The sequence below is a fragment of the Epinephelus fuscoguttatus genome, linkage group LG19, assembly GCF_011397635.1.
Source record: "Epinephelus fuscoguttatus linkage group LG19, E.fuscoguttatus.final_Chr_v1".
Taxonomy (NCBI): Eukaryota; Metazoa; Chordata; class Actinopteri; order Perciformes; family Serranidae; genus Epinephelus; species Epinephelus fuscoguttatus.
In genome coordinates, this window is record NC_064770.1 from 29164746 (window position 1) to 29183289 (window position 18544).

General features: G+C 38.6%; 1 protein-coding gene across 1 annotated transcript; it reads right to left on the reverse strand.

Moving 5' to 3' along the window:
• Nucleotides 1-3546: 3546 nt before the first annotated feature.
• Nucleotides 3547-12463, reverse strand: atp6v0ca (ATPase H+ transporting V0 subunit ca). Its single transcript, XM_049561962.1, has 3 exons — nucleotides 12219-12463; nucleotides 7373-7556; nucleotides 3547-4745 (listed from the first exon to the last, which is right to left on the reverse strand). Exons 1-3 carry the CDS (start codon nucleotides 12289-12291, stop codon nucleotides 4541-4543), a joined length of 462 nt encoding a protein of 153 aa, XP_049417919.1. The 5' UTR covers nucleotides 12292-12463; the 3' UTR covers nucleotides 3547-4540.
• Nucleotides 12464-18544: the final 6081 nt, after the last annotated feature.

Consider the following 18544-nt stretch of genomic DNA (forward strand, 5'->3'; position numbering starts at 1 on the left):
CCTTGTACTTCATTCTGCTTAACTTAGACCTGCTGTCCTCATTTGTGGGCTTTTTTTGTGTGTCATCTAGTGGTAGTAAGAGCACAACATAATCCATGTAAAAACAAGTTGGCAGCCATCTCTGCCAAGTCAGTCTGCCGCCAATCTTGACACAAAAGTGGACAAGGTACAAAACCTGATCACTTTTAATGGTTGAAACTTTTTTATTTATGATTAATAATGTTTGTAGTTCAATATGCCGTACCAGAGTTGGTGATTGTGGGAACAGTAAAAAGAAAAACCAAGATGGATTTTGTGAGTTTTATTTTGTTTCTGTGGAGTGTGTTTTACAATGATGAAATTGCTGTTTGTTTAAATGTAGTCTGGTGGGTTTGTTGCTTGGTAAAGAAAAATTATCTTTCTCTTTAACAAAAAGGTCTGTCTCTGGAGGGATCCTTTCCATTATGTTGTCAGTCACTTAGAACAACAGTCTGAGCCTGTTAGTGGCAAAACAAGCACTTAAAGTGGACGTCAACTGGCTGAGTGCATAAATGCCACGAGTGGCTACACTGCAGCTTGTCTTACCACTGCTAGCTGCAGCACATTTGCTCAATACTGGACCAATTTCAACAATTGCTGTCTACATCAATCACCTTAGACACAAAAACATGGTTCAGGTTGATAAATACCAAAGTTGCCCTTTAAGTAATTGTACAGAAGTGTTAAATGTACTTAAAGGATTTTTCAAGTCTGTCTACAAACAACAGTCAGGTACGTCTATGAATACTGAAACAGGTTTTGCTTGTTGTAATTATTCCTTTTGTTCATACTGATCCCCTCCCTAAAGCGCATTTACTGTAAGAAAGAAGGAAAGAAAGCATTCATTTATTTGTCCCTAAATTTATTTTTCCACTCTGTTCTTAACTTAGGCATTACACACACATGGATACAATACGAAATACAGACACATACACAAACAGGACCTATATACATGTATTTATGGAGAGAGATGTCAGAGTGATAGGGCTACATATGGACAGGCATCTGGAGCAGTTTAAGGTTTGGTTTGGGCACTTGAACCAGCAGCTTTCCTGTTCCCAATTCAAAGTCCCCCCTATGGACTGAGCTTCTGCCACTGCTGAGCTCCTGAGGGAACAAAATCCACATTCGTAGTTCTGCACAAAAAAATGTATTCAACGGATGTTCGACAGATGTATTCAACAAGAGCTCAACAGATGAGGTGGATGTCTTCCAGAAGAGGAAATTTTGTACTTAAATGTCTCTAACTTTGGAAGATACACAGACTATCGTGAAAAGTATCAAAAGTAAAAGTTCCCATTATGCAGAATGGCCCATGTCCATTTTATAGTCTTATATCTGTGTATTATTGTTGATGTATAAGCATATAAGCTGTATTAATTTTGTAGTTGGTTAAATGCAGAGCTACAGTAACTTTTACTGCTACATATAATAATTATGATGTGATTGTATTCATAGCGTACTTACCAAAACAAAGTATTAAGTGCTTCTCACAGATAAAATAAATAGCAAACAAAAATGAACAGGCAGAGATACAAGATTAAATTACAATATACTCTCCAATTAAAGTACATTTTTAGAAGACCTAAATATGAATAATTTACATACATCATGTACTGTTGTTGCCGATAGTTTAATCTGTAACAATGCAACACATTTATAAACTGTTTCTTTGTTTTATATTTAAATACTAACCTGTAAAGTAACTATCGATTAAACATAGTGGAGTTAAAAGTAGGTAATATTTGCCTCTGAAATGTTGTAATGTTGAAGTGTTAAGTAACATAAAATAGAAATAATCAAGTAAACTGCAAGTTCTTCAGAACTACACAGCACTTGATTTAATGTACTTTCCACTACTGAATATATGGCATTAAATTATTAATTAATTAGACACATTTATTTTTAAGTAGTATTTCATTTTTGTATTGGAACCTAATATACTTTACACATGGAACACAAAGTTAATGGCATTTAGCGTAACACATTCTCATAGTTTGCTTCTAAGCTCTGAGATTTTCATGTGTAAATGTAAAACTTGCTACAGGCAGTGTAAACAATACTGCCACTTCCCTATATTTACAGTCAATGGCGAAAGGTGGTCACGATGGGCTCCAGTGCACGCTATTATGACAGGCCCCAGTGCAAACTAGTTACTACTACCAACAGTGTGCCTTACTGCTGGTTTTATGTTATATCCGCTTGCAGATGTGCTCAGCTTGTCAGTCTTGAGAGATTTTGCACCTAAACTAGCTGCTGTAAATAGTATTGTCTTGTTACATTTCATTAAACAGAGACTGGATATTGGGCAACATCAACATACATGTTACCCAGCAATCATTATTACATATCTGTATATGTCAAAAAGAAAACAGGAAATTATTAGTTTAACTAAATAGGGTTTTTTTTCAGTTTATGTAGAATAAGCATGTAATTTGTTATAGATTTATACTATTTTACAAAAACAGAAAACCATGATGGAGATGGGTTTGCCTTTTTGAGGGCATATATAGAAAATCGCACAATTTTTAATTTTATTTGAGCTCTTTGAACACTGGCATATTTCCAGATGGCAACGGGGCCCCAGTGCAACCACACTGCCTGCACTGTTTATATTTACACCCCTTTTTCTAGTGCTTCCAGTCTTATTAATTCGGCCCTTTCATTTTTGGTGTATTACATGGTGAACACAAGCAGTGGCATCACCAAATGTTGGCCACAGCCACCCTGATACAATCACTGCTTTTGGTTTTGGTGCACTACCCCAAGATTTTCAGTGGCCCCATCTGACCACACCTATGGAGAATTTCTGGGGGTGCCATTGGACACATGGTGGATCAGAGCTGCTTCCTTGGATTGGATTTCTTCCAAAATGTTGACACTGCCTTTTTTCAGCAGCAGAATATGTGTATTAAAAAAAAAAAAAAGAAAATCACTCAGATTTTGTTTTCGGAGTTTGTGCTGAACAAGATCCCTGGAGATCAGGCTCCCGCAGTACTTGATTGATTGAAATGGACTAAGTCCACTCCCAATCCTATTTTTTGGAATTGATGTAAGGAGTGGGGAATAATATGGACTGCATGAGTCCAAGTTAAAGAGAAAATGAATGACTTTGCTCATATAATCAGTGGCATTTATCAATCAAAAGGCATCAGAGGGTGTTGTGGTGCTTACAGGCGCTCCTAACAGTCGCACACAGCTTGGCAACTAGAAAAGGAAAAAATACCGAATATACTCATACACCCCAAATCAAATATGCATCCTTTTTAAATCAAACTTTAAAATTTAGAGCTTTACGGTTTTAACCGATGATAAAGCAAGCAGTTGTATTCGTCACTCTTACGTGTAGTTCATCAACGTACTGTAATGTGCACATCAGGATGAATTGTGATAACATTTGTGATCCTCATTTTACTTCTATCAGTGTAATTGACCAATTAGTACAGAAATGTACAATACAAAAGTCTAAATGACATTGGTAATGTAAGTTCAGTCATCTGATTAATATCAGACATTTAAGAAAAGAAAAGGCTCGACAGTGATGTTCTGGAGGAGGTTGAGTTTTATTTGGAAATCTGACAGGCATGGCTGAACAGTGAGCTCTCACTTTAAACAAAAACAAAAAAAAATCAAGACAGCAGCACTACAGGTAAACAATACTAGTGTTTTGAGAATGTCATATTAAACATAAAGACTTGCACACACATTATGCACTCAGGTCATTCACACACACGCGCACACACACTGTCAACTCCATGTCAACATGTGGACATCCTCCATTAATAATTCACACTACATCCAGAGGAATTCCAAGCACTTTGAACAAGAACCCACAGTGCAATTAATCTAACTAACTATACACAGATAATTTATATATTTTTATGTATATAGGGTATTCAATAAACAGTATTCAGTATCAGTAACAGTATTCCATTTAGACAGCTTCATAAAGTCAAAATCTTCATAACTTTCCATAAATAGTGAAAAAAATATGTATAGACAGCTCTTCACGACTGTGTTTCAAACATGGTACCCGAAAAGAACATGTATAAATAAAAATGCTAGTGTGCATGTTTCTTCAGCAGTCTCATAACGGAAATGACAAAACCACCAACGGTAAACAAAAGTCAAAGGAGGGGAATGGGCAGAGGGATAAACGTTGATACTCACACTCACAGCACAGACTGGTTACTACATTTACAGGGGGTGGAGGGACTCTGGATCACTGTACAGGTTAAGATCAGACAACAAGTCAAGCAGACTGTCCACACATCATCCCACAACAACCAATACGTCTTCATGCCCGTTCAGTACTCACGAGACCTGACACAACTGGATGGCTTTAAACAATATGGATAGATCACATCTACTGAGGACACAGCTGTCAAGTCAACCGCCAACATGTTTCTGTTGCCATCCCATCCTGTCAGACCCACGGGGTGTAATGGAAGTAGGTGAAAATCTCCTATTTGTTCTTGCTGCTTTGATGTGGAATGAATGAGATGGTGTTTGATGCGTACACTTATTTTGTAGATAGGATGAGGGCCACGATGAGGCCATAAAGCCCCAGCACCTCAGCGAAGATCAGAATCAGGATCATGCCCACGAAAAGCCGGGGCTGCTGGGCGGTGCCTCTCACGCCGGCGTCGCCCACGATGCCAATGGCGAACCCTGCCGCCAGACCGCTCAAGCCCACACTCAGACCAGCACCAAGATGCAGGAAACTCCTGATGCAGAGAAACCAAGGATAGAGCATCGTCATTGCACAAAGTAATACTGTTTGATACATTAAATAATAAAGTATATATGTGTCATCGCTCATCTTGTAAAAGTTGAAATATTTGTAACAATTCATCCAAAACTCTGGAATGTATACCTAAATGTATCGAATAAAATGTGGTTTGGGATGACTCGCTAACCCCACCCATCACATAAAACCACACTTGAGTATCAGTTTGTAGATCATAGCAGTTAGCGTGAGTGGGACCATGAGTCAGTAAATGTCAAAAACTTTGTTTACATTTTAAAATACTGCGGTCGAAGTGTAATTTATTCATCTTTCCCTCATGCTCTTCCAGGAGAAGGTGGTGTGGGTGGAGGCCAGCAGTCCTCCACAGCTCCATCATTCACTACAGCTCCTTATTGCACTGTACTCGCTAAGCCATGCAGACATTTGAGGGATCCAATCTGAATAATCTCACCAAATCCTTCTCATAACTAGAGATGAAACCATATGAAAATTGTATATCATTATACTGCTTAAAATTATCATTGTTATTAGTATTAATGCAGCATTGTTAAAAAGTGCTGAAAATGATCTGTACTGATACACCCCCAGAAATCATTTCACCAAGTTTCATTTTAAATTGGTGTATAAGCAGCATGTCTTTGAAATGCTTGCTCGCGTGTCTGTGTTACAGTAGATAAGGACAGGGGACCAGTAGCATTAATGGGTTTGATTGCTGCATGTCCACTCTGTAAACAATGAGGCTGAAATATCTCCATTGCCTTACGCCATGTTTTCTTTGACCAAAAATACCCACGTTGCATGCTGTACCTGCATCTTGGAGACTGTTGCTAACTTTGGTTACTGTAAGTCTTTCAAAGCGCAGTAATCAAACAACACAACCTTTTAATGACAACTGAAATCTGAGATGAACCATTGGAATTTTATCATGTTTTATTGTGATGCCAATAACCATTTCATCCCTACTCAAAAATAACCTTAAAGGATAACTTCGGTATTTTTCAACCTGGGCTCTATTTCCCCATGTGTATGTGTGCGTATGATTCATGGGTACAACTCGTTCTAAAATTGGTTCAGTATTGAGGGAGGCGGATGCAGCCGAGAGCCGCAAAACAAGCTAAAACGGTAATGGGGGCAAATCCGTCCCGTATAAGTTTGTGCATTAAAAGTGCTTTTTTTCGCCACTGACAAGTTCAGATCGCCAGTGTTATTTCTGTAAATAGCATATTGTAGCGACCCTGGGGCAGTGGTGAGTGTGGTATGAGTGGAGTCAGTGTTGGAGCAGAGGGGGAGGGCTGCCCCGCTGGGTACTGTAAGTGAGTATGTGTGTATGAAGTGTGTGTGTTACCCTAGAAGAGTCAGAGTTTGGGACGGAGTCTTTTACGTGTTACCCCCTGGAGTGTTACCGGAGTTTTTGGAGTACTCAAATAAATGGGGACACATGGGGAAATAGGGCCCAGGTTGAAAAATACCTAAGTTATCCTTTAAGACAAGATAACTGTTGTTTCACTGACGTAAACTTTACAAGCACTATAAAGCAATCAATTTTGTTAAAAGTAAACAGCATCAGTTTAAAATGAGTAATATATATATATATATATTTTTTATATAAACAATAAGGATCTGAAGACCTTGTGGTTAACACACACATTACATGTAACTGCATTGTTCATTATACTCTTGCGCTCCATCCCCCCCATTTCCTCAAAAGGATACTTTGACAATTTTCAACCAGCTGTGTAACCGTGGTGTGGGGAGTGTGTGCAGATGAATGGCGTGAAGGCGACCCCCGTGCCAACAACAACAGGAACTCCCTGCCCGTGTCATGAGGAAAAATCTGCTGGATTATGTGAAATATGTAATTTTGCGTCCTCAATGATGCGTTTCATGTCATCTGCTGATTTTTGGCTGGCAGATGGGTGGGGGAGCTTTGGAAGCTAGTGGCACAGAGGGCGCCTTAACATCTGCACATGCTCCCCACACAGACACAGTGACACAGACCTGGTTGAAAACTGTAAAGTATCCCTTTAATGTAAAGGCAAAATGTGAAAAACAAACATCAACAATATTAACAGTGAATCAAATGTGTATTTAAAAACTGGCTTAAGTCTTCCCCCAGATGTAACTTGGCCTATCAAGGCTGCTACATATGTGAAAGGGTCATTAAAAGTGCCAAACCCTCTGATAAACAGGTTCTCCAGCCCACACAGACTGTATGGTTGAGCCTCACTGCGTTCACCAAACCCCCATATAAAACTGCACCAGCAACAAGTTTTGACTGGTTAACTGTTCACTGCCTGCCCAGAAGGAAATTAAATTTTCAGCGAGCTAAAGGCCCAGATGTTTTTCTTTGGAGTTCATCAAGAAAAATAAAAGGCCAAAAATTTATTGGGTGACCAGAATTAGTAGCAATGAAAAAATAACTTTAGGACTATTTTAAAAAGTGTGTCTTTTTCAGATGCAAGGGGTTATGTGTATGTTCCACTATACAGAAGTTACTGTATGAAATTATATGGCACAATTTACACATACACACAAAAAAACGTGAAGAAATAATATACACTGTAAAAATGACTGAAACTGTTCTGTTTCAAAGGTCCATCTTACTTGTAAAGGGAGACTCTCTCAGAGATGTTGTTTGCTATCAGCACAGCCACCACCAGCCCGTAGATGGCGATGATACCCGCCATGACCACGGGGATGATGGACTTCATGATGAGCTCTGGCCGCATCACAGACATGGCGGCGATGCCTGTGCCACTCTTCGCTGTGCCATACGCTGCTCCTAATGCTGCGTAAGAGAGGAGAGACTTCCTGTTATTTCATGTTCAGATCAATCAGTGTTAATTCTTCTTTAAAAAAACAATTCCTGACAAAAGCAACTCAAACCAGACAAGATATGGATTTGGATGGAACTGAGTGAGAATGAGTGATCCAGTCGATCGATTTCAATTCTCTCTTTCAACATATTAGATCTGAGACACTGTGTAGGGACCCGATGTGCAGGTAACAAACAAACAGTAGAAGATGTTCGATTGCCAGTTTCCTCCCGCCCAGCCATAAATAACTGAGAAATTAAAGTGATATATCAAAAAAAAAAAAGAGGCGTCCTTGAATCACACTAGTGCATCTATTTTTAAAGTTCCCTCACAAACCATCTTATTTTAGTAAGTAATTAACTGTTGTACTCTGGAGCATTGCTAAACAACCTCGCCCACTTCAATACTTTATTTTGTGACTATTTTCATGACTAATGTCACAATTGGTAGGTTTCCTTTCTGCTCTGCTGTCATCCCATGTTCACTGATAACTGCTTGTCACATATTTGTAATTTACACTACACATCATTGGATGCATGTTGCCAGTTATGGTTTGTTCAGTATACCTGCACTATCTAAAATAATCTACAGTAATAGATTATTCTTGACATCAAGCTTTTCTTTTTTCTCTTATTTGTTGTTTTTGAGTCTGTTTTCTTTTTTATGTTTATGTTATCTGCTCTTAATTTAGTTTTCTTGTTGTGTGATGTTTTTAATGAAACGCAACTGAATAGTTTTGTATAGGAGAGGACTTTGTATCAGCCTCTTCCTTTTTCCTATGAGCTCTATTATCGTACGTCTATTACCATGTTTTAATTATGTGAACAAATAAACAACTAGAGGACTATAGTTCAGTTTTCATTTCATCAGAGAGGTGTTGATTGAACTATATCAGGCAGCCAGTTGTATGTCGGCCAGTAAATCACTTGTCTCATATTATCCTTCTTTCACTAAGCAACCAACATCACTTGGGTTGGTTATAATTTGGTATTATTTCAATTTCAAGGAGACGAAACTCTGATTCTGTGACGGGACAGAGTCAAGACAGCCTACATACTTATTTCACAAAACTTTGCTGTTCACAATTCACTTAATACAGTTTATGGAACCTGTATTTATGCGGGTCCGTGAACACAGCAGAATTGAAACTTTTTTTTTTCTTCAGCACCTGTTTGTTGAGTTTCAGTCAAGAATAGATCAGTCGATCAGATTGTGGTCGGATCAATCAGTGTTGATCAGATCAGATCTATGGATTAGAGGAGCAGCTATTGTAGCAAAGCAAAGTTCCTGTTGCTGATGAACAGGTTAGACTCAGAGCTGGACCATGGAGTGCACTGTTTCCATGTGAATGCAGCTGGTTTCATCTAGAGTAGGTTGGAAAAGTGACAGACAGCACTAACATGAGAGCATTGCTGTTCTATGAAATAGAGCGTTCTTTTTTTCCATATGAATTAACGAACAGTTAAGTTTCAATTTCATCGCGCCAGGTACTCTGCTGCTCCGCGTGTCCCAAGACTATGCACTGCGCTCCGAGACTAAAAAACACTGAATAAGTCAACGGTATACTCTAACAAAGCTCCGAATAATTGGTCCAGCTTCAAAAATAAAAAATAAAATAAACTTGGGAGCGAATGCTGATGGTGATATGAATACACCTAATGTCACTATATATTTCAACCAAATGTCTCAAAATCAATATTGCAACAACCATGCAGGGTTAACCATTGGTGCTTTCATAAAATATTTTCACACTGAGATCTTTGATAAATAATAATTACATCGCTTTACTGTAATGCACCCTTTAAAACCAGGAAAAGACAACACTTACAAAAATGTGATATCCAAAGTCTAAGATGATATCTCATCTCCTAACACAGTATTGATATAATATTGATATATTGCCCAGCCATCTGGAAAAGCAGAACCAAAATTAATTTTTTTTTTTATCAGTGCCCGGTGTTTGGCAATTTTTATTTTGTCATTTGGAACTGCTTTTCGGCAGTTACCTGCTTATTATGGAGACCGGCTGGAGCAAATGAATAAATACATCACACACTTACTCCACCACTTCTCACTTGCTGATGTGGGTGTGTTGACACTTCCGAAGGCTATGTACTTATCGACTACAAGCAATTGTTAGAAAGTATTGTGTGAATAAGCAACCCGGCATTTTCTCCAACAATTTTAACAGCTCTGCACCAAGCAGCTCTTTTCTTTATATTCAGGGAGGGAAAGGCCATACAAAAGAAGAATGCCACAAAATTCAATGATGATTTTCTGATCCACATATATTTTCTGCAGTTCTGTTTTGCATAGAAGTAGAAACTAACTTCTGACCCCTCCCATTGCCAATACATGGTGGGCTGATTCTGCACTGCTCGCTTTGCCATTGTGCCTTAAAAAGGCAGTACATTTGCATCCCATCGATAATGAATAAGGAAGGACGTCACATGTCCAGTGGGTGTTGAGTCTAACACAGATGTCGCCTATGTTGCTTGAATTGCCTGGAGTGTTTACTAAGTATCAGCTTTGCTATCTCCTTTTGTAAACGTTGCATCACTGTTTCCGCTTCATACAACTGTCACCTCAGAGAAATCCTAAACCAACTCCATTGTGAGCAGTCAAACAAATGTTATGACACTGTAACAGCACCCATGGAGATTTTACTGAGGGGCATAGTATTTTCTAATTCAAAGCTGTAAAGCCCAAATTATACCGTTGTCAAGGTGTGAGGGAAATATAGTAGAGCTGTGCTGTGCTATACAAGAGTAATAGTGTTTTCTTTTAGTGTCAAAATGACAATGCAAGAAAAACAGGTTACAGTTTTAACAATTACTAAGAAGAACTTTTTTTTTTTTTTACCTACATCCATTCTGTATGTTATTACAATTGCGCGACCTAAATGAATGAACCACAACAGTTCAAGCAGGTCAGAGTTTGTGCAGGACAGTCCCAACATGTGGGTGATTTTTAACAGGTATGCATGCACTAAGAAAGAGACACCTCTGACAAATGTAATAAGAGGTTTTAAGACCTACAAATAATTTAGATTTAAAGGTCCAGTGTGTAGGATTATGAAGGATATACTGGCAACAAGGGAATTAAATATAATAAGTATGTTTTCATTAGTTTATAGTCACCAGAAAATAAGCATTGTTGTGTTTCTGTTACTTTAGAATAAGAACAGTATAGGGAGCGGGTCCTTGTCCATAGAGTTGGCCATGTTTCTACAGTAGCCCAGAACGGGCAACCCAAAAACTGGCTCTAGGTACAGCCATTCACATTTTTGCGTCATGTTTTTTTACTGGTTAAAAATCACTGGGTCCATTTGTTTCAAAGAGGAAGAGACCTCTGCGGTTATTTCGCTCCTGGTAAAAACTTCCTGAGCAAGGGACACTGAAGGAATCCTAACTGGGAGTTCACGCATTGTACATGGGAGAAGTTTCAGCTCGTCACAATTGGTATTCCTCTCTGCTGGATGCCACTAAATTCTACACCCTGTTCCTTTTTACTTACAGATGCACTAAACCAATTGGGTGTTGGCCGGTATGTGACATTTACTTGTCAATGTTATAATAAAATGTAGTGTTTCTATAACATTAATTCAGGCACAACAGGCCACAGCAATCCATGGCCTTATATTACATAAAAATAAATGCAAGTTTCAAGCAGTGTGGTATACAGATTTAGAATGTAGTACAGCGAGAGCACTGGTACTGGATTGGTACATAGCCTGGGTTTAAGAACTGTAATTGCAGCAATACACAAAAAGTTTAATCTGTGCCTTTCTAGATGTACTATCATCCCAAAAAATATGAGCCAGCTGTCACTTCACCCAGTGAACACTCTCCACAACGTGCCACATCACGATGTCATTGAAAAACCATCAATAATATCCACATTAAGGAGACAGCTGTCTGTAGGAATTGACATCACCTGATTGACTGTAGCACTGCCAAAAAATAATTGCAAGAGCACAATGTATTTTCCGTGATTTCCTCTGTGACAGATTGGGTGTACCCCGCCTCCCGCTTTGAGTGCATGCTCAACATGAATGAATGGATGGATTTTCCCTTTAATTTCCCACATTGACGTTTAGGCCGTGATGCTGGCCCTCTTGCAATGCAATGCATCACAACCAAAGAAAAACATGGCTGGATCTAATCCCAACAAGAATCATATTTATCCTGCAATACATGACGATCTGGACCTTCCTGTGCTGCAAAATAACTTCATTATGACAGATTAAAGACGGCCCTGAACGAGACAGCTGCTACCTCAGTGAAGGTCTGCGTCACCAACCAGCAGCGAGACAGCATCACAGCTTGATATGATATAACCAGGCTGATACAGGGGGTAAGCTAGCCACAGTGTTAGCAGGGCGAGGAGTTAGTGGTCAGCAGCTTGATGTCGGTGGAAACCTCCCCCCGCCTTCGCCTCGCATCCCTGGCAGGTGTGTGAGCCGTGACCGACTCAGCTAACACCCAACACCGCTTCTCTAAACACAGCCCCGATGTTGTCATTTCTAATACCGTCACACGGATTTAACGTTTGGCTAAGCTAGGTGGTAATTAGCGTTATAACAGTTAACGGTAAAAGGCATTGATGTCAGATGAAGGAGCTGGTGTAGTTACCGCTGAAGACCATGGCCGCAGAGGCTCCCATCACAGCGAAGAAAGGCGAGTACTCGGGGCTCTCCTCAGACATTCTCGCACTTTTCTCGGGGCGATACAGCGACAAGGCAGGCTAGCTTCTTTTCTTAGGCTCTCCCCTTTTTTCCCACCGTCGGCTTTAGACAGGTTAAAACACTGAGAGGGGGCGACAACGTAGCTGCCAGCAAGAACACCGGTGTAGAAGAGGAAAATGGCGAAACGGAAAAAGTCACGTGACCAACCATCTCGGAAGAGTCCATTGGTGTGGACACGGGGGTGCTCGACGCAAATAAGCTTTAAATATCCAACAGTTGTTGTTTATCGCACCGTAAAATATATTTTAGCAATCATTATCATTTGATAGTAATTTTACAGCGATCATATGCCACATCAGTGTATAATACCACAATATATCATATGAGTAGTTTGATAGTGTTTGCATTGTGGTATGTTCTGCTGCAAGTGCACTGACTGCAGTTGAAACGCTAGTAGTCACTACATGCTGGCGTATTAATTATTAGGTATCAAATAGATAGTAAAATCGACCATAAACACTGTGTTTTTACTCTGTAATTTAAAAACACGACAACAAATAAACAAGCTTAATATAGAGACTATCACAAAGGACGATAACAGTGTCAATATCCAGCACACATCCATCCTACACAGCCATACAGCAGCATGTGTTGTATGTTGTTTCCACCATGCATTAACCTGGCACGAAGAGGTTAATTTATATCAATAATAGACTTTCTTAACCTGTCAAACAGCCTAAGATGGCCCTGATTGAGTGACCTGAGGACACATCTTGGAGCTGCCTTTGTCAAGGTGACACTGTGTGTCATCTTAAAGGACATGTTCCTTCATAATTCACCTCAGATCATTTGTATGCCTCTTTAGGGCAGATTTTGCTTTTAAATTACATTTCACCAGATCCAATTTTACCTTCTTTATGAATTTAGTTTCCTTACATGTATGTGAGTTTACTGTGACCTGGGGCCTACATATTTTCTTATTGAGGTTTGTATCCTGAGACCACCTCTGGATATAAGGATGTTTTCTTTCTGTACAAGAGCACCATGTATTGATCTTTATCCTTTAATATTAATAATAATAAAAATAAAGATCTCTTTGAAAATAATCATGTACAGTTTGCATTTCCAGAATAATACTATAATAAACTTTATTTATGCTATATGAACAGCGTTTATTACAAAGTGCTTCACAGGAAAAGGCAATAGAACAGAATTTTTTTTTTTATTTATTTATAATTTTTATGCACTCTCATGCCTTTTTTACCTTTAAAGTTCAGAAAAGAATCTGAATTTATTTTCCAGTGTGAATTAGAAAATGGTCGGCTGGCCACCCAGCACTCTATTGAGGGCCAGCTTGGGCCCACGGGCCACAAATTAAGAATCACAGCTCTGCATCATCAGATTGAATGAGAGGGATTTGCCTTGGTGAGGTGTGTCAGTAAAACTTGCCTGACAGGGAAAGCTAAGTTTTAATGTCACTCCAGCTCCAATTCCCAAGGGATTTTATAAATCCTCAAATTGGGTCTGCATTTCATTTCTTATATTGTTATCCAGTTGATGCTGTGGTCTCCACCCAAGGGACCAAAACAGGACAGCACCCTGACAATCCCCCAGTTATTTATTGTCTGTATACTCTGGGTGAAACACTCACACTACCAGGTGACATGCACTATACAGTACAGGCCAAAAGTTTGGACACACCTTCTCATTCAATGCGTTTTCTTTATTTTCATGACTATTTACATTGTAGATTCTCACTGAAGGCATCAAAACTATGAATGAACACATGTGGAGTTATGTACTTAACAAAAAAGGTGAAATAACTGAAAACATGTTTTATATTCTAGTTTCTTCAAAATAGCCACCCTTTGCTCTGATTACTGCTTTGCACACTCTTGGCATTCTCTCCATGAGCTTCAAGAGGTAGTCACCTGAAATGGTTTCCACTTCACAGGTGTGCCTTATCAGGGTTAATTAGTGGAATTTCTTGCTTTATCAATGGGGTTGGGACCATCAGTTGTGTTGTGCAGAAGTCAGGTTAATACACAGCCGACAGCCCTATTGGACAACTGTTAAAATTCATATTATGGCAAGAACCAATCAGCTAACTAAAGAAAAAGAGTGGCCATCATTACTTTAAGAAATGAAGGTCAGTCAGTCCGGAAAATTGCAAAAACTTTAAATGTGTCCCCAAGTGGAGTCGCAAAAACCATCAAGCGCTACAACGAAACTGGCACACATGAGGACCGACCCAGGAAAGGAAGACCAAGAGTCACCTCTGCTTCTGAGGATAAGTTCATCCCAGTCAGCAGCCTCAGAAATCGCTCAGATCAGAGACCAGATGAATGCCACACAGAGTTCTAGCAGCAGACCCATCTCTAGAACAACTGTTAAGAGGAGACTGCGCGAATCAGGCCTTCATGGTCAAATAGCTGCTAGGAAACCACTGCTAAGGAGAGGCAACAAGCAGAAGAGATTTGTTTGGGCCAAGAAACACAAGGAATGGACATTAGACCAGTGGAAATCTGTGCTTTGGTCTGATGAGTCCAAATTTGAGATCTTTGGTTCCAACCTCTTTGTCTTTGTGAGAGGCAGAAAAGGTGAACGGATGGATTCCACATGCCTGGTTCCCACTGTGAAGCATGGAGGAGGAGGTGTGATGGTGTGGGGGTGTTTTGCTGGTGACACTGTTGGGGATTTATTCAAAATTGAAGGCACACTGAACCAGCATGGCTACCACAGCATCCTGCAGCGACATGCCATCCCATCCGGTTTGCGTTTAGTTGGGCGATCATTAATTTTCAACAGGACAATGACCCCAAACACACCTCCAGGCTGTGTAAGGGCTATTTGACCAAGAAGGAGAGTGATGGAGTGCTGCGGCAGATGACCTGGCCTCCACAGTCACCGGACCTGAACCCAATCGAGATGGTTTGGGGTGAGCTGGACCGCAGAGTGAAGGCAAAGGGGCCAACAAGTGCTAAACACCTCTGGGAACTCCTTCAAGACTGTTGGAAAACCATTTCAGGTGACTACCTCTTGAAGCTCATGGAGAGAATGCCAAGAGTGTGCAAAGCAGTAATCAGAGCAAAGGGTGGCTATTTTGAAGAAACTAGAATATAAAACATGTTTTCAGTTATTTCACCTTTTTTTGTTAAGTACATAACTCCACATGTGTTCATTCATAGTTTTGATGCCTTCAGTGAGAATCTACAATGTAAATAGTCATGAAAATAAAGAAAAGCATTGAATGAGAAGGTGTGTCCAAACTTTTGGCCTGTACTGTATGTACATGTACAGCGAGGCAGACACTGCATGGTACAATAACATATTTTAGAGGATTAAAGATGAAAACACTCAAATGAGTACTCATGTAAAGTTTTTCACTGCTCGTCACTCCGTCAGGCCTGTAACTGGTTCGATTGTGTCATGAGAATGTAGTTAAATCTTATACAGGAATGAAAAGTGAAAACAGCAGACAGCTGAAAATGTGCAGCACATGCACACATGACTGTCAGCAGCCTCTCCGCTGCATTTCATAAAGAAAAGCTATTAGTTCTGGTCAGAGCTTAATCATGTGACCTGTTCCTGCTCCAAGTACAATCATGTCCTCACACAAAGAGGAGAATATTGACCTTTATGGGAAGAGACATAAAATGAGATTTCAGATTTCTTTAAAAACACATGAAAAAAGAACATTAACAAAAACAATATAGGTAATAGAATATGGAAGGAGGCTGAAACTCTAAAATACTTATCATGGGTCTCCCATAGTTTTTATGAAAGCAATCAGACAAAACTAAAACTACAATTTTGAATACAAAATTAAGTCATTATCGCTAAACAAAAAAGTCACATACGAATATGAAAAGTAATATGAACCCAAGTAATTACAAACACAATAAACAGGTAATTCACAAGAAAATAAATGAGAGTAAACGTCACCTAAAACCAGTTTTGTGTTATATTTTTGGTGCTTTTTAAATACTGACAGGGACTGACCTGAGACTGAGACTTTGTACACAGATTCACAAATGTGACTTTCTTTTGCTTTGCTGCCTGTGTTTTTTTTTTAAACAAGTTGAATCATTTTAATAATGCAGCAATAAAACTGTTAGTGATTGGACAGATTACAGAATATGTGGTATCATCCTACTCAACTGGAAATCAACAAAGCCTCCCTCATTTATACAATGGATAAGAGGGATTATGAGTACTCTTAGTTAGTACTCTTGATTAGAAAAAATAAGATATTCATCAGGAAGATCTAGAGTTTTTTAAAAATATATAGGAGCCCTGCCCTATGCTTGAGTCAAACCTCAATATCATACTGATGCCCCAGTGAGATGAGACATTAAAGAAAATAATTTACAATCTGACTTCAAACTTGCATCATGCACACATTTTTTTTTCTTCCCTGTTTGTCTTGTTGCGTATATCAATTTATCTGTTTGTATTAACATGTTAATACAAACTCTGCTAGTTTAATGTACATACATGTATATTGACCTTGGAAGGGACCTTAACTGTGACTCTGCACATTTTCCTCTGAATAAAAAAACAAAACAAAATAAAGTCAAGTAAGTAAAAGTCAAGTCAGTAAAAAATAAACAACTGTGTTGTAAGTTTGTCCACAGCATGAAGTTTAAGTCCAATTTTTTGTACATAGCATAGTTGATTTCCATTCAGACAGAACGGAAAAGACAGTGACAGCAAAAATTTTATTTGGAAATAGTTTGTTAGACTGATTTAATACTAGAAGTATGTATATATAAATCAGGAGCAGCTTTATCAATCAGACTCATCAGACACACACAAGATTCCCGGAGCTGAGCCATACACCCTAAATGTTTTTAAATATTACTATAATATCACTTTTACACAATTTAACTCTCTGAATTTAACTCACAAAACTGATTTTGTGTTCTATGACTTATTTGTTTTTCATGTAGTGTTTTATTTTAATTATTTCTATTTTCAAAGAAGCCATGGCATGTCAATTTCTCTGCAGAAGAACACCTTCTGGAGCCATTTTAGTTGTAAGACTTTTTCATATTATATTTAATTTTTATCTAAAAAAAAAAAGACATATACAAACAGATTTACAAACATATCTGACCCACATACCAAAAAAAAAGTCAGACTTGACCGAAATAAACACAAAATTTAGCCTGTTACATAAACAGAAAGAAAAAATGGCTGAGAATAACAAATTTTACTTGTAAGGCTGAATTTAATTTTCCCAAACAGATAAATACATTTTTAGATGTTTGAGGCAGCCAAATATAAAATGCAGGGTATCTAACTCAGTGAAATAGGCCTTTTGAATATGCATATGGCCTTGTGCTGTTACATTGTACTTTGAAAAATTATAATTATAATTATAATATTCTCCCTTCCTCAAAATGAGAGCTCCACTGAGACATTTAAACAACAACAATTATAATTCATGATAAATTACAAACTGAATCTGTGAACAGTTTGTTTCAACACCATTATGACCCATGCATCAGCTGATACTCAGTAAAAAAAGAAAGTAAAAATGATGCTCTTAATTCCTCTTCTGACCACTTGATGGCGCCAAATCTACTCTCAGCACAGGTATTGAAAGGCTTTGCTCCAGTAGTGAATTGTGACATTTCATCTCTATTGCTGCCTTGTTGAGATTTATTCCAACAGAACAGTTATGAGGTTGTTGTTTTTTTTCTGTCATCTATGTCTTTAGCTGTATTAAAAACACCCTTAAATGAAGCAAAGGCTACAAGGGTTGGAGGGTTGGAACTTTGGTTCGTTTTAGCTAAGGTTAGCGCTTTTTTGCCTCTCTACAAGATCTTTATTTTTGTGCTATTACCACAAAATGACATACTCTACCAATTTATTTCTCCCAACACTGCATCAGTTCATGCATCACTATCGTGCACATACTAAACTCATATCCAAATATTTTTTAATTTTACACTAAATTCACTTTGTTGTTAAGGGGGGCATATCCCTCCAACTTAGCCAAACTAATTACTTTTCTCATCTACATTTCTTTTAAAGGTACAGTTTGAAGGATTTACAGAGGTATACTGGCAGAAGTTAAATATAATAAGTTTGTTTGTTTTCTTTCTTTCTTTCTTTCTTTCTTTCTTCATTAGAATGAGCTGTTTATATCAACATAAGGAGAAGGTCCACATCTACAGAGATCACCATGTTGCATTGCCATGTTTCTACAGTAGCCCAGAACGGACAAATCAAAGACTGGCTCTAGATAGGGCCATTTTTGTTTTT

Coding starts and splice junctions, on each gene's coding strand:
- atp6v0ca (XM_049561962.1), bottom strand. CDS start 12,291: ATGTCTGAGGAGAGCCCCGAGTACTCGCCTTTCTTCGCTGTGATGGGA. Junction 7,557..12,218: donor TGCGGCCATGGTCTTCAGCG/GTAACTACACCA, acceptor TCTCTTACGCAG/CATTAGGAGCAGCGTATGGC. Junction 4,746..7,372: donor GAGAGAGTCTCCCTTTACAA/GTAAGATGGACC, acceptor TCTCTGCATCAG/GAGTTTCCTGCATCTTGGTG.